The sequence below is a fragment of the Sciurus vulgaris genome, assembly GCF_902686455.1.
Source record: "Sciurus vulgaris genome assembly, chromosome: 4".
Taxonomy (NCBI): Eukaryota; Metazoa; Chordata; class Mammalia; order Rodentia; family Sciuridae; genus Sciurus; species Sciurus vulgaris.
The window spans coordinates 160,265,533-160,282,509 of record NC_136464.1 but is presented as its reverse complement, the minus strand read 5'-3'; the positions used below and the strand labels follow the sequence as shown (position 1 = coordinate 160,282,509).

At 36.7% G+C, this 16,977-nt stretch overlaps 1 protein-coding gene across 11 annotated transcripts in view; it reads right to left on the bottom strand.

The window, feature by feature from the left end:
• The window catches only part of KATNAL1 (katanin catalytic subunit A1 like 1), a 90,444-nt gene that overhangs the window by 25,530 nt on the left and 47,937 nt on the right, over window positions 1-16,977 (bottom strand). For all 11 annotated transcript variants that reach the window (XR_013763614.1, XR_013763615.1, XR_013763616.1 and 8 more), the window contains 3 exons: window positions 10,652-10,810; window positions 9,818-9,944; window positions 7,226-7,360 (listed from right to left, as the gene is read on the bottom strand). Coding sequence is in view for 7 of the 11 variants with exons in the window: in XM_079138588.1 (XP_078994714.1) it covers window positions 7,226-7,360; window positions 9,818-9,944; window positions 10,652-10,810 (421 nt within the window). In the remaining 4 variants the exon portion in view is untranslated. The remainder of the gene's footprint in view (window positions 1-7,225; window positions 7,361-9,817; window positions 9,945-10,651; window positions 10,811-16,977) is intronic.

Below are 16,977 nucleotides of genomic sequence, written 5' to 3'. Positions count from 1 at the left end.
GCCCCAGTAACCTGTGCAAGAATATCAAAATGTCCAACATACATGCAGGATAATAAAAGGAAAACCCTACAGACATATATCATAGTCAACCTGCTAAAACATAAAGATAAATAGATTATCTTAAAAACAACCAGAGAAGATAACAACTCAAGATACCAACCCATTTTCTTTTATTTATTTGTTTATTTACTTATTTTTTTTTGGGGGGGGGAAGGGTACCAGGGATTGAGAGGAAGAGGGTACCAGGGGTTGCTCAGGGGCACTTAACCACTGAGCCACATCCCCAGGCCTATTTTGTATTTTATTTAGAGACACGGTCTCAATGAGTTGCTTAGCACCTCACTTCTACCTCAGCCTCCTGAGACACTGGGATTATAGGCATGCATCCCCACACCTGGCCCAACTCATTTTCTATGAATACATACTATCACATGCCGTCATTTCACTTATAAGCATTTGTTCAAGGGGTAATGAAAACAAATGCCCAAGGACTCAACAATGAATGCTCATATCAGCTTTATTCGCAAAGCCCCAAACTAGAAACAATCCAAAATATCCATTCATAAAAGTTATGGTTTAGATATGAGGTGTCCCTCAAAAACTCCTGTGTTAATGCAGGAATGTTCTGAGGTGCAAATGTCTGAATTTTGAGAGCGGTAACCTAATCAGTCCGTCCTGATTTGAATGAACTAACTGCAAAACTACAGGATGTGGGGTGTGGCTAGAGGAGATAGGTCACTGGGAGCATGCTCCAAAAGGGTTCATCTGCCCTGAGGCCCTGTCTCTCTTTTTGTTTCCCTGCTGCCACGATCAGACTAGCACTCTCCACCACACCCTTCTGCCATGATGTTCTGCCTCACTTTGAACACTGAGCAATGGACTCAGCTGACCATAGCCTAAACCTCTGAAATTGTGAGCCAAGGTAAACTTTTCCTACAAGTTATTCTTGTCAGGTATTTTGGACACACACACACTGCACAAATACTCACAAAACAACAAGAGAATAAACAATCTGTGGTCTATCAATATAATAGAATACTACTTACCAATAAAAAAACAACAAACAATATGGATGAAACTAAAAATCATTATGCTGAGTGAAAATAATGAGCCACAAAATAATACAAACTACTGGTTGCCTGAGGTGGAAGGTATTGGGGAATAAGGGAAGGATGGATTGCAAAGGAGCAACAAAAATCTTTTCAGGTAAAAGGTAGGTTCCACCACTTCATTGTGGTACGGTGTAATGGCAGTGCACAACTATTAAACGTATGACTTTTAAATGGATGAAGTTTCTTATATGTAAATTATTCTTCAATAGAGCTGATTTTAAAGCAAGAAAGTAGCCAGAGCAAAAAGGACATATTATAGCACACAAGAAAGCAATGATATGACAGCTTATATCACATCAAAAAAGAGTAAAGGCCTCAGATGTTTTTCCTAACCAATAATGAGACCCAGACTTAACAACAACACATGATTCAGAAGCCTATATGAGAACTCCAAAAGCCAACCCAAGAAGTCATAGCATCCCAGGTTAGCTCAAAGCCTACAACTGTACTGAAATGGGTGAGAAAGGCTATTTCATTTCAACTGACTCAGCTTTTCACCAAGCCAACACAGGTCCCTGTAATTAGGAAGAAAAGCCCAACTTTCCCTCCATTGGAAAGGAAAGAGAAGAAGAGTACACACATCCAATATTTCAGATTTCCAGAGCACTGCCCAAAGGACTGCTTTCTGCTTCATCAGACTTGAAGTACAGAGGAGAAATAAACATCCCTTGGATTCCCAGGGGCCACTGAGAACAAAAGAGAGCTCAGAGTTGTTTTAGCACCAGGAGTTTATGATGCCACAGACCAAAGCCAGCTAAGCTTCATATGACTCAGAGAAAGTGTCCAGCTTGTGGCTTTTTCTTTAGGAGGGGAAGAGAAGAGTGGGACATATGTCTTACATTCCAGCTTTTGAAGGTGCTTCTCAGAAACTGGTTTCTGCCTCACTTTGTGTGGGGCACTGATGGAACTGGTATACCTTGGAGGCTTGTGGGCCATAAAAAACAGGTGTCTTGTTGCAACATTAGAGAGCCTACAATACCACAGACAGGCAGCAGAGGGAGCAAGAGAACAAAAGCGCCAGAAAAAAAGAGATCACTAAACCTCTCTGACTGGGAAATTACACAAGAAACTCCAGAGGAAGCATCCCCACAAAAGGTTTGAGAGAGCTCCAGAATCTCTAGGCAGGCTGACTGGTGAAGCTCTTCCCCTGTCAAAGTCAGACCAAAACTACCAGAAGAGGTGGCTAGTCTTTCAAATGCACAAATCACAACAACAACAAAATAAAATGGTATATGAAGAAATGGAAATGTGGCCCAATCAAAGAAAAACAATATCAAATAAACCAACTAAAAAAAAAACAAAGATCCATGAATTACCTAACAAAGAATTCAAAACAATGATTTTAAAAGAACCTCAGTGTTAAACAAAAACATGGATAAACAACTACATGAAATCAAGAAAATATGCAAGAACTAATAAGTAAGAATTCAATAAAGAGAAGCTTTAAAAAGAACCAAACAGAAATTCTGAAAATGAAGAATACAATAACTGAATTGAAAAATTCACTAGAGGGAATCAGCAGCAGATTTGATGAACAAGAATCAGTGAACTCAAAGACAGGTCATTGGAAATTACGGAGTCAAGAAAAAAAGTTTTCAAAGAAAAATGAAAAAAGCCTAAGGAACTTGTGAGACAATATCAGATGAACCAGTACGAATAGTATGGAAATTCCAGAAGGACAGAAAGTGAGAAAGGGACAGAGTGCTTATCTGAAGAAATAATGGCCCTAAAATTACCAAATATAAGAAAGGAAATATGCATCCAAATTCAAGAAGTTCAAAAGGACTTGAAGAAGATTGAACCAGAAGTTGTTCACATTCAAACACACTGTATCAACCATCAAAAGTCAATGAAAGAATCCTGAAAGTGGTTTTTCACCTATAAGGTAGTTCCCATATGATTCTCAGCAGATTTTGCAACAGAAACATTACAGGCCAGAAAGGCATGGCATACGAAAGAAGCCTGCCAACCAAAAATATGACATCAGGTAAAACTGCTCTTCCAGGAGAAATAAAGACCCTCCCAGACAAACAAAAGCTAAGGGAGTTCATCACTAGTATAGTTGCCTTACAATAATATGCTACAGTGAGTCTTCAAGTTGACACAAAACTACGCTAGACAACAAGAACGACAAAACGAACAAACGAAAAAACAAGGGAAACTACAAGCTCTCTGGTAAAGGTAAATATAGAGACATGCAGAATCCTGTAATACTATAATGGTGGTATAGAAATCACTTTTATTTTAGGTATATAATTTTAAAGATAAAAGCATAAAATCACTATATAAAACTATGCAAGCCGGACATGGTGGTGCACACCTGTAATTCCAGTAATTCGGAAGGCTGAAGCAGAAGGTTCACAAGTTTGAGGCCAGTCTCAGCAACTCAGCAAGACCCTCAGGGACTGAGAGAGACCCTGTCTCAAATTTAAAAATAAAAGGACCAGGATTATAGCTCAGTGTTGTAAAGTGTCCCTGGGTTCAATCCCCAAGACCAAAAACAACCAAAAAACCCCAAAAAAACTATGCATATTGTAATTGTTAAAGCAACTACCAAAAAAATTAGGTATAGCTAAAAAAAATCCAAAAATGGCATTAAGATGGATTTAAAAATAAGTCAACTAGGCCACAAGAAATTAGTAAAGGAGATACAGAGAAACAGAACATCAAGATGGAAGGCTTAAACACAGCCAAACAAATAATCACATTAAAAAAGACTAAATAATCCAATTAAAAAGCAGAGATAAACTGGACAAACAGCAAGAGCATATCAGTCTTATACATGGGCTACACCATAAATATAAAAACAAAGTAAACATCGAAGACAAGAAGATGGTGAGACTGTACTAATATTAGTCCAAGTAAATACTAAATCAAAACAGTATTATCAAAGGTAAAGGCATTTCATAAAGACTGAAGAACCAAGAAGATAGAGCAGTGATAATTACTTATGTACCCCATAACCGAACTTCAAAATGCATGAAGTAAAATAAGCAGCAAAAACTAACAATTAAAAAAGGAAGGAATTTTTAACTTAAGTACAGAAATATGATACAGCAAAATCTGTGAGATGAAGCTAAAGTTGTGCTTCGAGGGAAAATTTACAGCTTTGAAATGTTTTAAAAAAGAAAAGCCTAAAATTAATACTCAAAGTATAAAGGAGAAAAATAAGTGAAGAAATAATTGAAATAGGAAAATTAACAAAGCAGAAATTTGGTTTTTGAAATACTAATAATACAGACAAATCTCTAGCAAGAATGATCAAGACTAGAGATCTGTTACCAATATTAGGAATGTAAAATGAGACATTATCACAGATCCTACAGATAAAAAAAGGAAAGTGAAGCATGTGAATTTATATTATGCCAGCTCCAGAAAAGCTGGCATTTCATTTCCCACAATTCTCTTCACTGCATATTTCTGAGTTAGTGTAGGCCAGGCAAGTCATTATACCTGAGTCCTGAAAGGCAGAAATGAATCCACTCATAAAGTTGATACATATTGTCACTTATGAATTGGTTTCACACCTTACTAGTGGGGCAGCACTTGCGCTTCCAGCTCTTAGCTGCTGCCACATTTCTTCCTTCAGCTTTTTTGACTCATGAGCTAGGTATACACTTGGCCAGCTTCTTTTATAGGAAACACCAGTCATCAAAGTTGGACATCTTAGAAGAAATGAGAGCCTAAAATGGGTTCCAATCTATCCTCCTGGGTTCCCATTCAACTCCACAGATTAGTCTGTCATTACTTCAACCACTTCACATTCATCTTCTGTTTCTGAGTGCCTTCTCCTACTGACTTTAAGTTCTAGACTGGAAATCAACAGCTTCATCTAAACTGTTTAGCCAGCATCCACACATATATAAGTTAAAATCCAAATAAATTTGGCCACTTAGAGGAAATGTATCAATTCTTTGAAAGACACAAGTTAGCAAAGCTTTCTCAAGAAGAAATAGTTACCTTGAATAGATAGCCCTAAATTTATCTATTAAATAAAACCATCAACTAGACTAGTGTTCAGAAATAGACCCATACATGGCAAAATAATTTTCAAAAAAAGGGCCAAAATAATTTAATGGAAAAAGCAAAGTGATGCTAGAATAATCAGATGTACCATGAAAAACTAAACCCAACCCCACCATCCACCCATCCCTTAAACTCATATACACACAATTAAATCAAGAGGGTTCACATATCTAAATATGATTTCTAGAAGGAAATACAGGAAACTTTGCAACCTTGGGGAAAGTGAAGATTTCTTAAGACATGAAAAGCACTATCCATAGAAGAAAAACTTGAAAAGAGGGCTTCATCAAAATTAAAGTTTTTCTGCTTATCAAAATACACCATAAAGATAAATGAAAAGCAAACTACAAACAGAAAATATTCACAGACACAAACTGTTAAAGAACTTATATAAAGCATTAATAAAACAACAAATAACTCAATTAAAAACTGGGGGAAGCTGGGCATGGTGCCTCATTTCTATAATCCCAGCTACCTGGGAAACCAAGGTAGTATGATTACAAACTTGAGAACAGGCTGCTAAGCAACTTAGTAAGACCCTGTCTCAAAGGAAAAAAAAAAAAAAAACCTGGAGGGAAAATACCACACAAAAAATACAGCAATGTAGCAATGACCAACCAACAAGTACATGAAAAGGTGTTCAACATCTCTCAACACAGAAATACAAATTGAAGCCATAATGAGAGGGTATTTTAAACTGACGAGAATGAACAAAATTAAAATTCACTAACAATACTAAATGTTGGAAAGGATGTGGAAGTATTGGAATTCTCATTCACTGATGGTTGAGAGTATATAATGGTACAATCACTCTGGAAAACAAATGGGGTACTTCTTTTAAAGTTAAGCACACACCTACTGTATGACCCATCTATTCTAATTATATTAAATTAAAAACATACATCCATAAAAAGATTTGTTCAAAAAAGTAGCTTTGTTCACAATAGCCAAAAATTGGAAGTGATTGAAATGCCTATCAACAGAAGAATAAATTATAGTATAATCATTTCAAGAATAAGCTACTGAAAACATGTAATCACATAAATGAATTTCAAAAATTTTTCATTGAATGAAAGTAGCCAGAAAACAAGATTATAAGTTGTTATGTTTCCATTTATGTAAAGTTTAACAAAGACAAAACTAATCTGTGGCAATAAAAATCAGATAAAGTGAATTTTTTTATAGTTCGGATCTGGAATGTCAAAGGCTCACATGTTAAAGATTTGGTCCCCAGATGGTGGCACTACAAGGAGGTGGTGGAAACTGTGTAAGGTAGGTCCTAGTCAGAAGTATATAAAGGGGGTGTGCCCTGGAAGGGCATATCCTGTCCCCAGCCCCTTCCATCTTTCCTTCCCAATCACCATGAGCTTAGCAGCTTCATACCCCTCATGTCCCCCCACCATGATGTTCTGCCTTACCTAAGGCCCATGAAGCCAGCCAACCAGGAACTGAAACCAGAATGTGAGCCAAAATAAATCTTTCCTCTTTTAGGTTGCCTGTGTTAAGTTATTCTGTCACAGTCATGGAAAACTAACACAATGTCTACTGGAGGTTTGGATTAACTTGTAGGGGCACACAGAAACTTTAAAGGGTAACATAAATGTCCTATATCTTCACTGGGGCATTGATCAAAGTGGAGGATACATTTATCAAAACTCACTAAATTATTCACTTAAGACATGTACGTTTCACTATTTGCAAATTTTATCTCAAAATAGAAAGAAAAATTTCACTTATGAAAATTTCAATATCCATTAAGATGAAATTATATTTTTCAAAGAAGCATACTTTGAAAAATACTCCATGCGAATGTCATTTTTAGTCACAAATAAAGTTTGATGAAGACTATTCAAGTTTAAAAGTAAAAACTTAAGTGCTACCAAACTGATTAACAAAAATACAGTTCTAAGAATTTCTTTAAAAAATAAGGTACTTCAACAGAGTACTGTGGCCTCTGTTTCTATCTACTACAAATTGGTTATAATTGGTGACGCTATAAACTTCTTTAAGCAGAATGACAATAAAGAGAAAAAGGTAACAGGAAATGACAGAAAAGTCCAAAATACAATAGAAGGAAGTTATCATACCTGTTGGGAGAGGTATATATATCCTTTTTTCTAATCTCCTTCGCAAAGCTTCATCAATGTCCCATGGGAAATTGGTAGCAGCCAATACCATAACCATTTTGGAAGGATCATCATTTTCTAAAGCTCCTCCAACTCCTAGACACATTAAGTGAGGAAAGGTTGTTACTGTTTTTATTACAGCCCTTTATTCTTTTATTCAACTAACATTTCTATCACACTGCTTAGTGGTAGAATTAATAATGAAAATACTGTAGTCCTTCTGACCTCTATGTGGTGATAAAATGAGATACATCAACAGATAACTATAAAACAAGGAAGTAAAAGAATTCACATAATCTTGCTCAGGGTTCTAATGCAGTAAGAAAAACTAACTTTTTTAAGAAAATAAGTATATTTCTTCTGAAAAGCCTTCAGAGACTAGTCTTTTTCTTTCTTTCTTTTCTTTACTCCCTTTTATCCCTATTGTTTCTTTTGTTTATTTCTTTTTTAAGAACTAGGGATTAAACCCAGGGGCACTACCACTGAGCTACATCCCTGGACCTCTTATTCTTGAGATGGGACCTTGAACTAGACTCATACTTCCAATACTCCTGCCTCTGTCTCCCAAGTTGCTGGGATTACAGACATTAACGACTACACCTGGCTTCATTATTTCTTTTTTAACCACATATTTTCTCAAAAATTATTTTATTTTAGTTCTGAGTCTAATCCAAATACTGTTTCCTTTTATAACCAAATCAACTACAGGTATGTACAAAGAGTCTGCCTTTTAGAATTAAAATTTTAGAATATAAAATTTCAGGTCAGAGCAGAGTAGAGAAAGGGGACTAGGGGAAGCGAGAAGGGAAAGAAAAAGGGAAGTACTGGGGACTTAAGTGAAGTGAATTATATTCCATGCATTTTTGACAATGTCAAAATGAACCCCAATATTTTATGTATAACTATAATGCACAAGTAAGAACATTAAAACATTTTAGGTCACTTAACAGAGATTCTGGAAATAATTGGCAAAATAGATACACCAAAAACTCACAAACTTTATTGATATGATTTTCTAGCCTGATGTAACAAATTAGTGGCTTTAGAATCACCCAGTTCAATATGTATTTTCTTAATAAATTAACACTAAAACTCCTATTTTAGTCCTATCCCAGAGAATCAAGCATCCAACTGATAATCAAGCATAGACATAAGCAATTCTCAATGAAATTCTCCTGATGAAATGTGTATTCAGTTTTTTTTTTCCAATTTTGAACAACAAATATTCTCTCCTATACCCTTCCTGCAAAACATAATGCAGCTGCTCCTTTCTCTCATACTTCAGCAAAAGTTAAAATGGCAACTCATTGAGGAAAAGGCACTATATGTAACACACGCTATAAATATTCAGTAAGTATTCATGGTTAGTGGATAATAGCCAGGGCATTTTGAAACATATACTCTGGGGATAGCTTTAAATAGTTTATAATCTCTTCTCATGGTATGTGCCATGCACTACCAGAGGAAGCAGCACCTCTAATCCCGTAACTCTCTGGGATGATTACCCAATGCCTTTTTTTGTCTGGACAACCCCAACCAATGCTTCAAAACCCGACTCATCTATCCCCTTCCATAACCCCCTTAGTCTGGGTGGTATGACACCTACTGTGTTTTCACTGCACCCGGAGTTTTCTTCTACCACAGAATATATCAGCATATTATAAATTTTCTGAACAGTTGGCCTGCTTCCCAAAAGTGGTTCTCAAAATTTTCAGTCTCAGAACTCTTTTATGCTCTTAAAAATTCTTGGGAATGTCAAAGAGTTTTTTTTTTTTTTTTTTTTTTTAATGTGTGGATTATATCTATTGATATTCACCATTATAAATTAAATTTATAAAATATGATTAAAAATAATATATCTGGGCTGGGGAGATAGCTCAGTTGGTAGAGTGCTTGCCTTGTAAGCACAAGGCCCTGGGTTCAATCCCCAGCACCACAAAAAAAAAAAAAAAAAAAAAAAAAGAAAGAAAGAAAAAAAATTAATATATCTATGAATTGTTAACATAAATAACATATCTTATGAAAATAAGTATATTTAGTAAGATGAGACTTTTTCAAACTTTAATGTCTGACTAAATAGAGAACTGCTGGATTTTCACATCTGCTTCTGGTTTCTAACTTTTCTGATACTCCCAGGTCTCAAAGTCTCTGGAAAACTCAACCATATACTTGTGAGAGAATGAGAGTGAATAGAGGCAAAGACTTGATATTGCTATTAAAATAGTTTAGACCTTGCAAAGCCTTTAACGGGGTCTCCAGGACCCCTGGAACTCTAGATCACACCTCTAGAGCCTTTGCCTTCACAGAGGCTCCTTGAAGGCCATGGAGGTCCTGTTCTCTGTGACCTCAGAACCTGGGAAGGTACATGACTCATCACAAGTACATAATAAATTCTTTTTGAATTCAAGAACAAATGAACATATGGGTGGGTACATAAGTGGTTAAAAATAAATTCAGGCTGCCTTTTAGTTCATTCATTGAAAACATCCAAAGTATGATTCTATCTAAAAACATAAAGACACTAGTTTGGAATAAAAATTAAATGTCAATTACCATCCATCTGAATGAGGAGCTCAGACTTGACTCTGCGACTTGCCTCATGCTCATCAGAAGTTCCTCTTCGGCTACAGATAGAGTCTATTTCATCAATGAAGATTGTGGTAGGGGCATAAAACCTAGCCTTTGTAAAAATATTTTAAAGAAATCATTCAACTATCTCATAAAATAATATGAATATTTTTAAAATATCATTTTTTTCCTTTTAAAATATGGCAAATGAAAGTTGAAAACCTAATTATTTATTAACAGAAGGTAAATCAATTAGATAAGCAAAAATTTCCAACATTATAAGTTATATGGTTGGTGAAGTTGGGTGATAGCTATATGGGGATTTACCATACTATTCTACTTTTGTGTTTGGCAATATCCACGGAAGGAAAATTTTGAAAGATAAATCAATTTCTATCCCCAAACATGCATTCTTAATTTTTACAAATCCCTTATGAAAAAGAAAGAAGTTTTAATGCTGTATCACTTTCTGATGAAGTGGTCTGTGCTAGATATTCAAATATATATTAAATTATTCTTCTGCTCCACCAGTTCTCTAGATATCCAGGGACACCATCCAGTCCATGTATGTCAGAGTCTCTTTTACTCCCACTGGGCAAGATACCAGAGGGCCCTCTTCAGAGACAAAGATGCATTGAAGAACATGAACTACCTCACAAAATCCACCACCCCACTGCTCAGGGCGGGTGTATGTCCAGAACTACTGAAATGTAAGCACAAAGCCCTTTTTGAAAAGATTCCTAGGGAATGGACTTAGAATATGGGGGCACCATATGCTTACACAAATAGTACTTTAAATCTAAATACACCATTACTCACCATTTCAAACAAGAGACGGACTAACTTTTCAGATTCACCTCTGTATTTAGATGTCAGTGTAGAAGAGGAAACATTGAAGAATGTCGTTCCACATTCAGTGGCAACGGCTTTTGCCAGCATAGTCTTACCAGTGCCTGGGGGTCCAACCATCAACACACCCTGAAATTTCAAAAGATGAATTAAATGATTTATCAGATTAAAGTACTTTTTTCATAAATCACCGTCATGTTGAAGTACATAAACTCAGTCGTCACAGTAAGATCATGGTGCATTTGGCAGGAGTATCATTTTATGGATAGAAAAAAAGTGAAGAGTAATTGAAGCAAGTTTCTATACTGTAGGAAGAAAGAGTTAATAGATAAGAAGATATAAGAAAGAGGTAACAATTACAGGAGTAAGTTCATGAGGAGGTGAAATAATAATTATTTAAATATTCACTGATCTTTAAGACTTAGAGGATTGGTCTTCTTAAGACATTTTCATTATTCACTGATTTGTTTTTATAGATATTTAATGTATTTGTTTTCAAAAGTAAGAAGTAGCTCAAGTTGAGTTTTTAGTATGCATTTAGTGACTCTTCATCATTAACACTATTTTATTTACACTGCATAGCACATTAAACTGATATAATTCTAGCTAATTTAATTATGTCTGAATGACCACTGGATTTCACTGCTACCTTATTACCTCAAGTGGATCTGAATTTTTGACCAAAAGGTATATGTTATAAATGACTTCTGGAAGGTAGGCTTATTCCCTTATTGAGGACAAGGAATGCTTAGTTCACCATGTCACAGAAAATGTCTTTTTATTTTGAGGAAAACTGCTCTCAACCTGTGAAGTTTGGCCCAACTCTGGAAAGGTGGTGTCAGAAGTCACTACATAATCCTTCAGTTGATCCTGGAATCTGGGAGTCATACAACTTGTCCCTCTCCCTTTCCCCTATAAATAATCAGTCCTTACTTCTAAATACCTCTTACAAATCCACCCATTTTTCACTAGCCAGTGCCTTTGTTCCAGTCCTCGCTGTTTGGTTAGAATACTGCAATAGCCCTCCGACCACATTCCTTACCTCTCTTCAGCTATGTCCACCTCCTATCAATCCTCCTACTGCTATCAGAAGAGCATCTTTCTACATGTGCAAGTCATCTGCTAAAGCTCATCAATGACTCAGGCATCTTTAGCATGACACACAGGGCTTTTCAAGAGAGGCAGCTTCCACCAGCTACTCAGCAGTCTCTTGTTACTATGACCCATATAAACGCTTCATGCTTCAGCCATACTGAACTATCCACGATTCCCCAAATACACTACATCCTCCTACACCTTTCATGTTTGGACACAACAACCTTTCTGCCTTAGAGACTTTCCTCGTCACATCTGCCTGCTGAACTCCTATTCGACTTCCCCAAATCTCAGCTCAGAGCCAGCGGCTCTGGAAACTATCCCTGATATTTTCCGTAGCAGATCTAGTAACTCCTCCTCTGCTGCCACGGCAGCTTGCTTACTCTCTATCACAGCACGAGTGACGCTGTCCTGTTGAACAAACACTGCACACAATACGCTGCCTCCGTAACAACGATTTCCTCAAAGACTATGAGCTTCCTGTGGGTAGTTATTTACTCATTTTGGTGTCCTCTGCACTTATCACTTGACACACAACTAATAAATATGTATTACCCAAGGTATATTTACTGAATCCTTACTAAGAATTAGGCCCTGAGAATACGTAGTTGACTTAGTCAGGAATCACACATAAATCCTTAAAAAAAACTTTTAAATCTAATACGGTAAAGAGATAAATAAATGACAGTGCATTTTAAAAAGTGCTGAGGAAGGCCCGAAGTATGAATACAGTCTCAATGTAAGAGGGACTCAGGCATACATATCTATTTGAGCCACTGAGAAATACAGCAGTCTACCTCCTAGGCAACCCCTTATCTTCTGAGTATAATTTTAAGTGCTGCCTTGAAAAAAAAGTCATATAATCTGAACTTAAAATTTATAAGGAAGGACCTCATCATTATTGCATTAGAGAAAATTTCATCCTAGAGATATTCATTTTTGAAAAGGCACTGAATATCCTTGTCCTTAACCTCTCTCAATAGCTTCACCCCCTTGGGAGGCTGAGGCAGGAGACTGAAAGTTCAAAGCCAGTCTCAGCAATTTACCAAGACCCTAAGCAACTTAGCAAGCTCCTTTCTCAAAATAAAAAAAAAGGGGGGGAGGGGGGCTGGGTTCAATCTCCAGTACCAAAAAAAACCAACCAACAAACAAACAATACAGGTAACTCTCAGACATCCAGGTTTCAGTTTCAGACTAGTGCAATAAAACCAATATTGAAATAAATCAAGTCACACAGAGCTTTTGGTGTCCCAAAGCTTAAGGTATGCTTACATAATGCTGTAGCTGTAAGTGGACACTAGCACTATGTTTAAAAAACCTACATATCTTAATTAAACTACTTTGTTTAAAAAAAATGTCAACGATCATCTGACATATTAGAAAAATGGACCCATTAGACTTGCTTAACAGAGGGTTGCCACAAATCTTCAATCTATTTTTTTTTAAATGTAGCATCTGCAAAGCACAATAACTCAAAGTACAATAAAAAAGGCATGTCTGTACCACCCTGTTGCTACCTCCCTTATAAAACTTTAATGCATCTATTTCCCAAACGCACTTATACTTTCTCACCTACCTTCCACTGCTCACATCCCATTCCTCCCAAGTTCCAACAGCAAGTGAAATGTCTGCCCCAACATAAAGAAACTTGCAGTCCTCCAGATCCCACATCGTCAGGAACGAAGGCTTCTCTAACCAAGCTCTTTGCTGAGCTCTCAGGGTACATGTGGCCTACAGCACCCATCGGGCTCCTCCACTGTCTTTAACTGAAAGCCTCCTGCATCTGCCCAACACTCCATCTTGGATGGATCACAGTCCAGGCATCTTCTTGAAATTCCCATACATAATCCAAGTTATTTAACAAAGATCCTTACATATAACAAGGCTTGATAAGTATCTGATAGCTAAATAAAGAAATGACATCACATCTGATATAGGAAAAAGTATGCTGGGGAGGGAGAGGTCAGCACAGATGTAATAAGCTCAGACATGCCGAATTTTAAATTTTCTCAAAGAACAATTATGGCTGTCACAACCTATTTGGACCTCGAATTTTTAGTCTGTCAAACTTCAGGGATTTTATTTATAGGATGATCTTAAATGCTCGTTTCAATTTTAAAATTCTACAATTTAGATTTTAAGACAAATTTTATAAATTTGATGCATTTTTGTGGTCTCCTTACTTTCATATCTTCTAAAATCTATTTAATGTCCCATTTTTTAAATTTTTATTTATTTTTGAGGGGGTACCAAATTTCTAAGTAACTCAAAAATCTCTAAAATATGTCCAATATAACTTTTAAAAATCAAAGTTCCATATCCCGGAATTTCATTTTACTAATGCAGAAAAAAATTCATTGGTCCAAGAATAAGATTCACTACAAATCAATGCTTACATTATTTTCTTAATTGAGGACAATAAATACTACAAAAGCACATCATAAAGAAATAAACTGATGAAGTCCAAATCATATTTTTAACAGTGAAATGAACTGTTTAAAGGAAACAACTAAAGATCTTTTTAGAAAGAACATTTATGAAGGATAAAGTGTGTTGAACTTTCAAAAGTTCAAATAATGGCTACAAATTACAATCACCTTTAGTCAGATACTTTTGCCCCTTGTCCCACATATCACTGTGACCCCAGCCTGGAGACTTCATCCTTTTAGAGATATAATGGAACTTTCAGTTGGTAGGCCTTTCATTGGGGAAGCTAGTGGACCTCATGTCAAAATATAGACCCTATACTGCAAAAAACCCTTCTTCTTCATTGATGATTTGATATAATAAAATGACAGTTTTATTAAACAATAAAATTCCATTTTCTTTAATTTTATTAGCATCTTTGATTCTAGATAAATAGAATAGTAAATCCTATAATATTCTTCATTATTAACCAATTTGAAGAAAAACACCTCGTATGTTGCCCTATCGTGATCATCACGGGTAGATCAAAGATAGAGGGCGACATACAAAAGAAGTTGGAAACTTCAACTGGTAGACCACAAATTCAGAAGGAATCAAGGACTGACCTCACAACCACCAGAAGCCATATATGGACATCACTATTCAGCTGCCCAAGATGTCTCTGCTTGTTTTTACGTTGTTTTGTTTTACATATTTTGATTCAAATATATGAACTGATGATAACACTGGTCCTAAAAAAAGAAACTACATCTAGGAAACACTAAATTTTAAGCTTTCTAACATGACACAAGATATTGGCTATGTAATTCAACCATTTATTTTTAGTTTTACAAACACCACAGATATAATTAGATTCTCAACCATTATGATTATGTATTACTTTATGACACACAAGCTTTATTGTGGCAAATGTTTGCTTTTAAATTATAACATCAGTCATCAGTCATTAAATAAATGTTTCATTAAAATATACGAGCATAAACACACAATACATATGTAAATCCCTACTTAAAACATTTTGTCTTTTAAATATTTCCAAAAGTTACAATAAAGAGGAAGTTTTTGGTCATATGTTCCCAAAATAAAGTCAACAACAATCTATAGCAGGATGTTGGCAAGATGGACAAATAGAGTTACCTGTCACTCATCAACTATATTTCAACTGGAGTGACAAGGGAGCACACTAGAGAGTAGCTGTGCAGTGGCAATATCCTCATGTGGCATGAAAACCCCAAGACAGCACTATAAAGAGCCTCTTCTCACCATCTCCCTGACCAAATGGCTTGGAGAAAAATCAGACCTCTCTATGTAAAAAATGTAAGCTAGAGAGTGGCAATGGTTCTTCTTGCCACTAAAGGTGACTACGCAGAACAATCCTGCAGCCCTAACAGGCCCCAGAATTTAGCAAATTGCTATGAGTTCAGGTGGCTATACTGCCCTGAACATTTTGCACATTCCCATCTCTGTGAGCTGAGCTGCTACAGCTGGGTGCCACCTTGAACCTGCACTCACTGCTAGAGTGCATACTGCCCTTCAGTGGCATCCACAGTGTATCTTCAATGTGGAAATTCCACTGTCATTTCACCATGTCCATACAAGTGACCCAAGACCATGATCCCAGATGCTCAAACCACAGGCTGAGCAGAAAGGCTCAAAATGTGGACTCCAAAACGATACGGTGTCCCATCCCCTGGAGAACAGTGGACTTGCACAGAGGGGAAACCCTCATACAGCTGGGGGCCCAAAACACACTCAAGCCCTGCCTCACAGTCAGCCAGGCAGTGACCCCATCCCTCCAGAGAACCCACCACACAGCCACCAGCCCACGGCACCTGTGGGCACCCATGAACACTCCAAACGCTAGTCATATGGCAGTCTCACCCCCAGCAAAACCACACCACAACACCACAGTCACAAACACAACCTCAGCCAGGGACACAACCACTGACATCACTGACAAGGGTCACAGCTAAAGAAACCACACAGAAGTGACACACGTGTCCCCCAGGTCAGCTAACACATCACAGCCGACCAACACCTCTTCACCACCGCAGCGTTCTCCCCCCACGGGGCAGGGGGTGGGGGCAGGAAAAAAGCCATAGAACTGCAAAGGGCAGGCTGGAGTCATGACTCAGGGGTAGGGCACTTGACTGGCATGTGTGAGGCACTAGGGTCAATTCTCAGCACCGCATATAAAGAAATACATAAAATAAAGGTCCATTGACAACTAAAAAATACATAGAGAAAACTTTTTTAAAAACTGGAAAGGGAAACTGCTATACTAGATGCACAGGGAAAAAAACACACTGGCACACAAAAAGCAAAGAAAAATGACACCCCCAAAGAAGTATGATAGTTCCCCAGTATTAGACCCAAGGAAAAGGAAAGTTATGAAACATTTCAAAAGGAATTCAAAATAATAATCTTTAAAAAGCTCAGTGAGAAATAAGAGAATACAAGTAAGTCAGTCAAAGTCAGATAACCAACTATATCAAGCAGCAGAAAGAATTTCTGAACTTGAAGACAGATCTTTAAAATTAACCTAACAACAAGGTAACAACAATAAAAAAAAAGAATAAAAAGAGCAAAGAAAGCTTATGAGAAATTAGAATAAACAAATATTTGTACTATGGGAATTCCAGAGGGAAAAAGAGATGAAGAAAGGCACAGAAAATATGTTGAACAAAATAAATATTGAAAATTGCTCATGTCTTAGGAGAGATTTAGACATTGAGATCCATAAAACTCAGAAAGAACCTCCATTAGGCTTAACT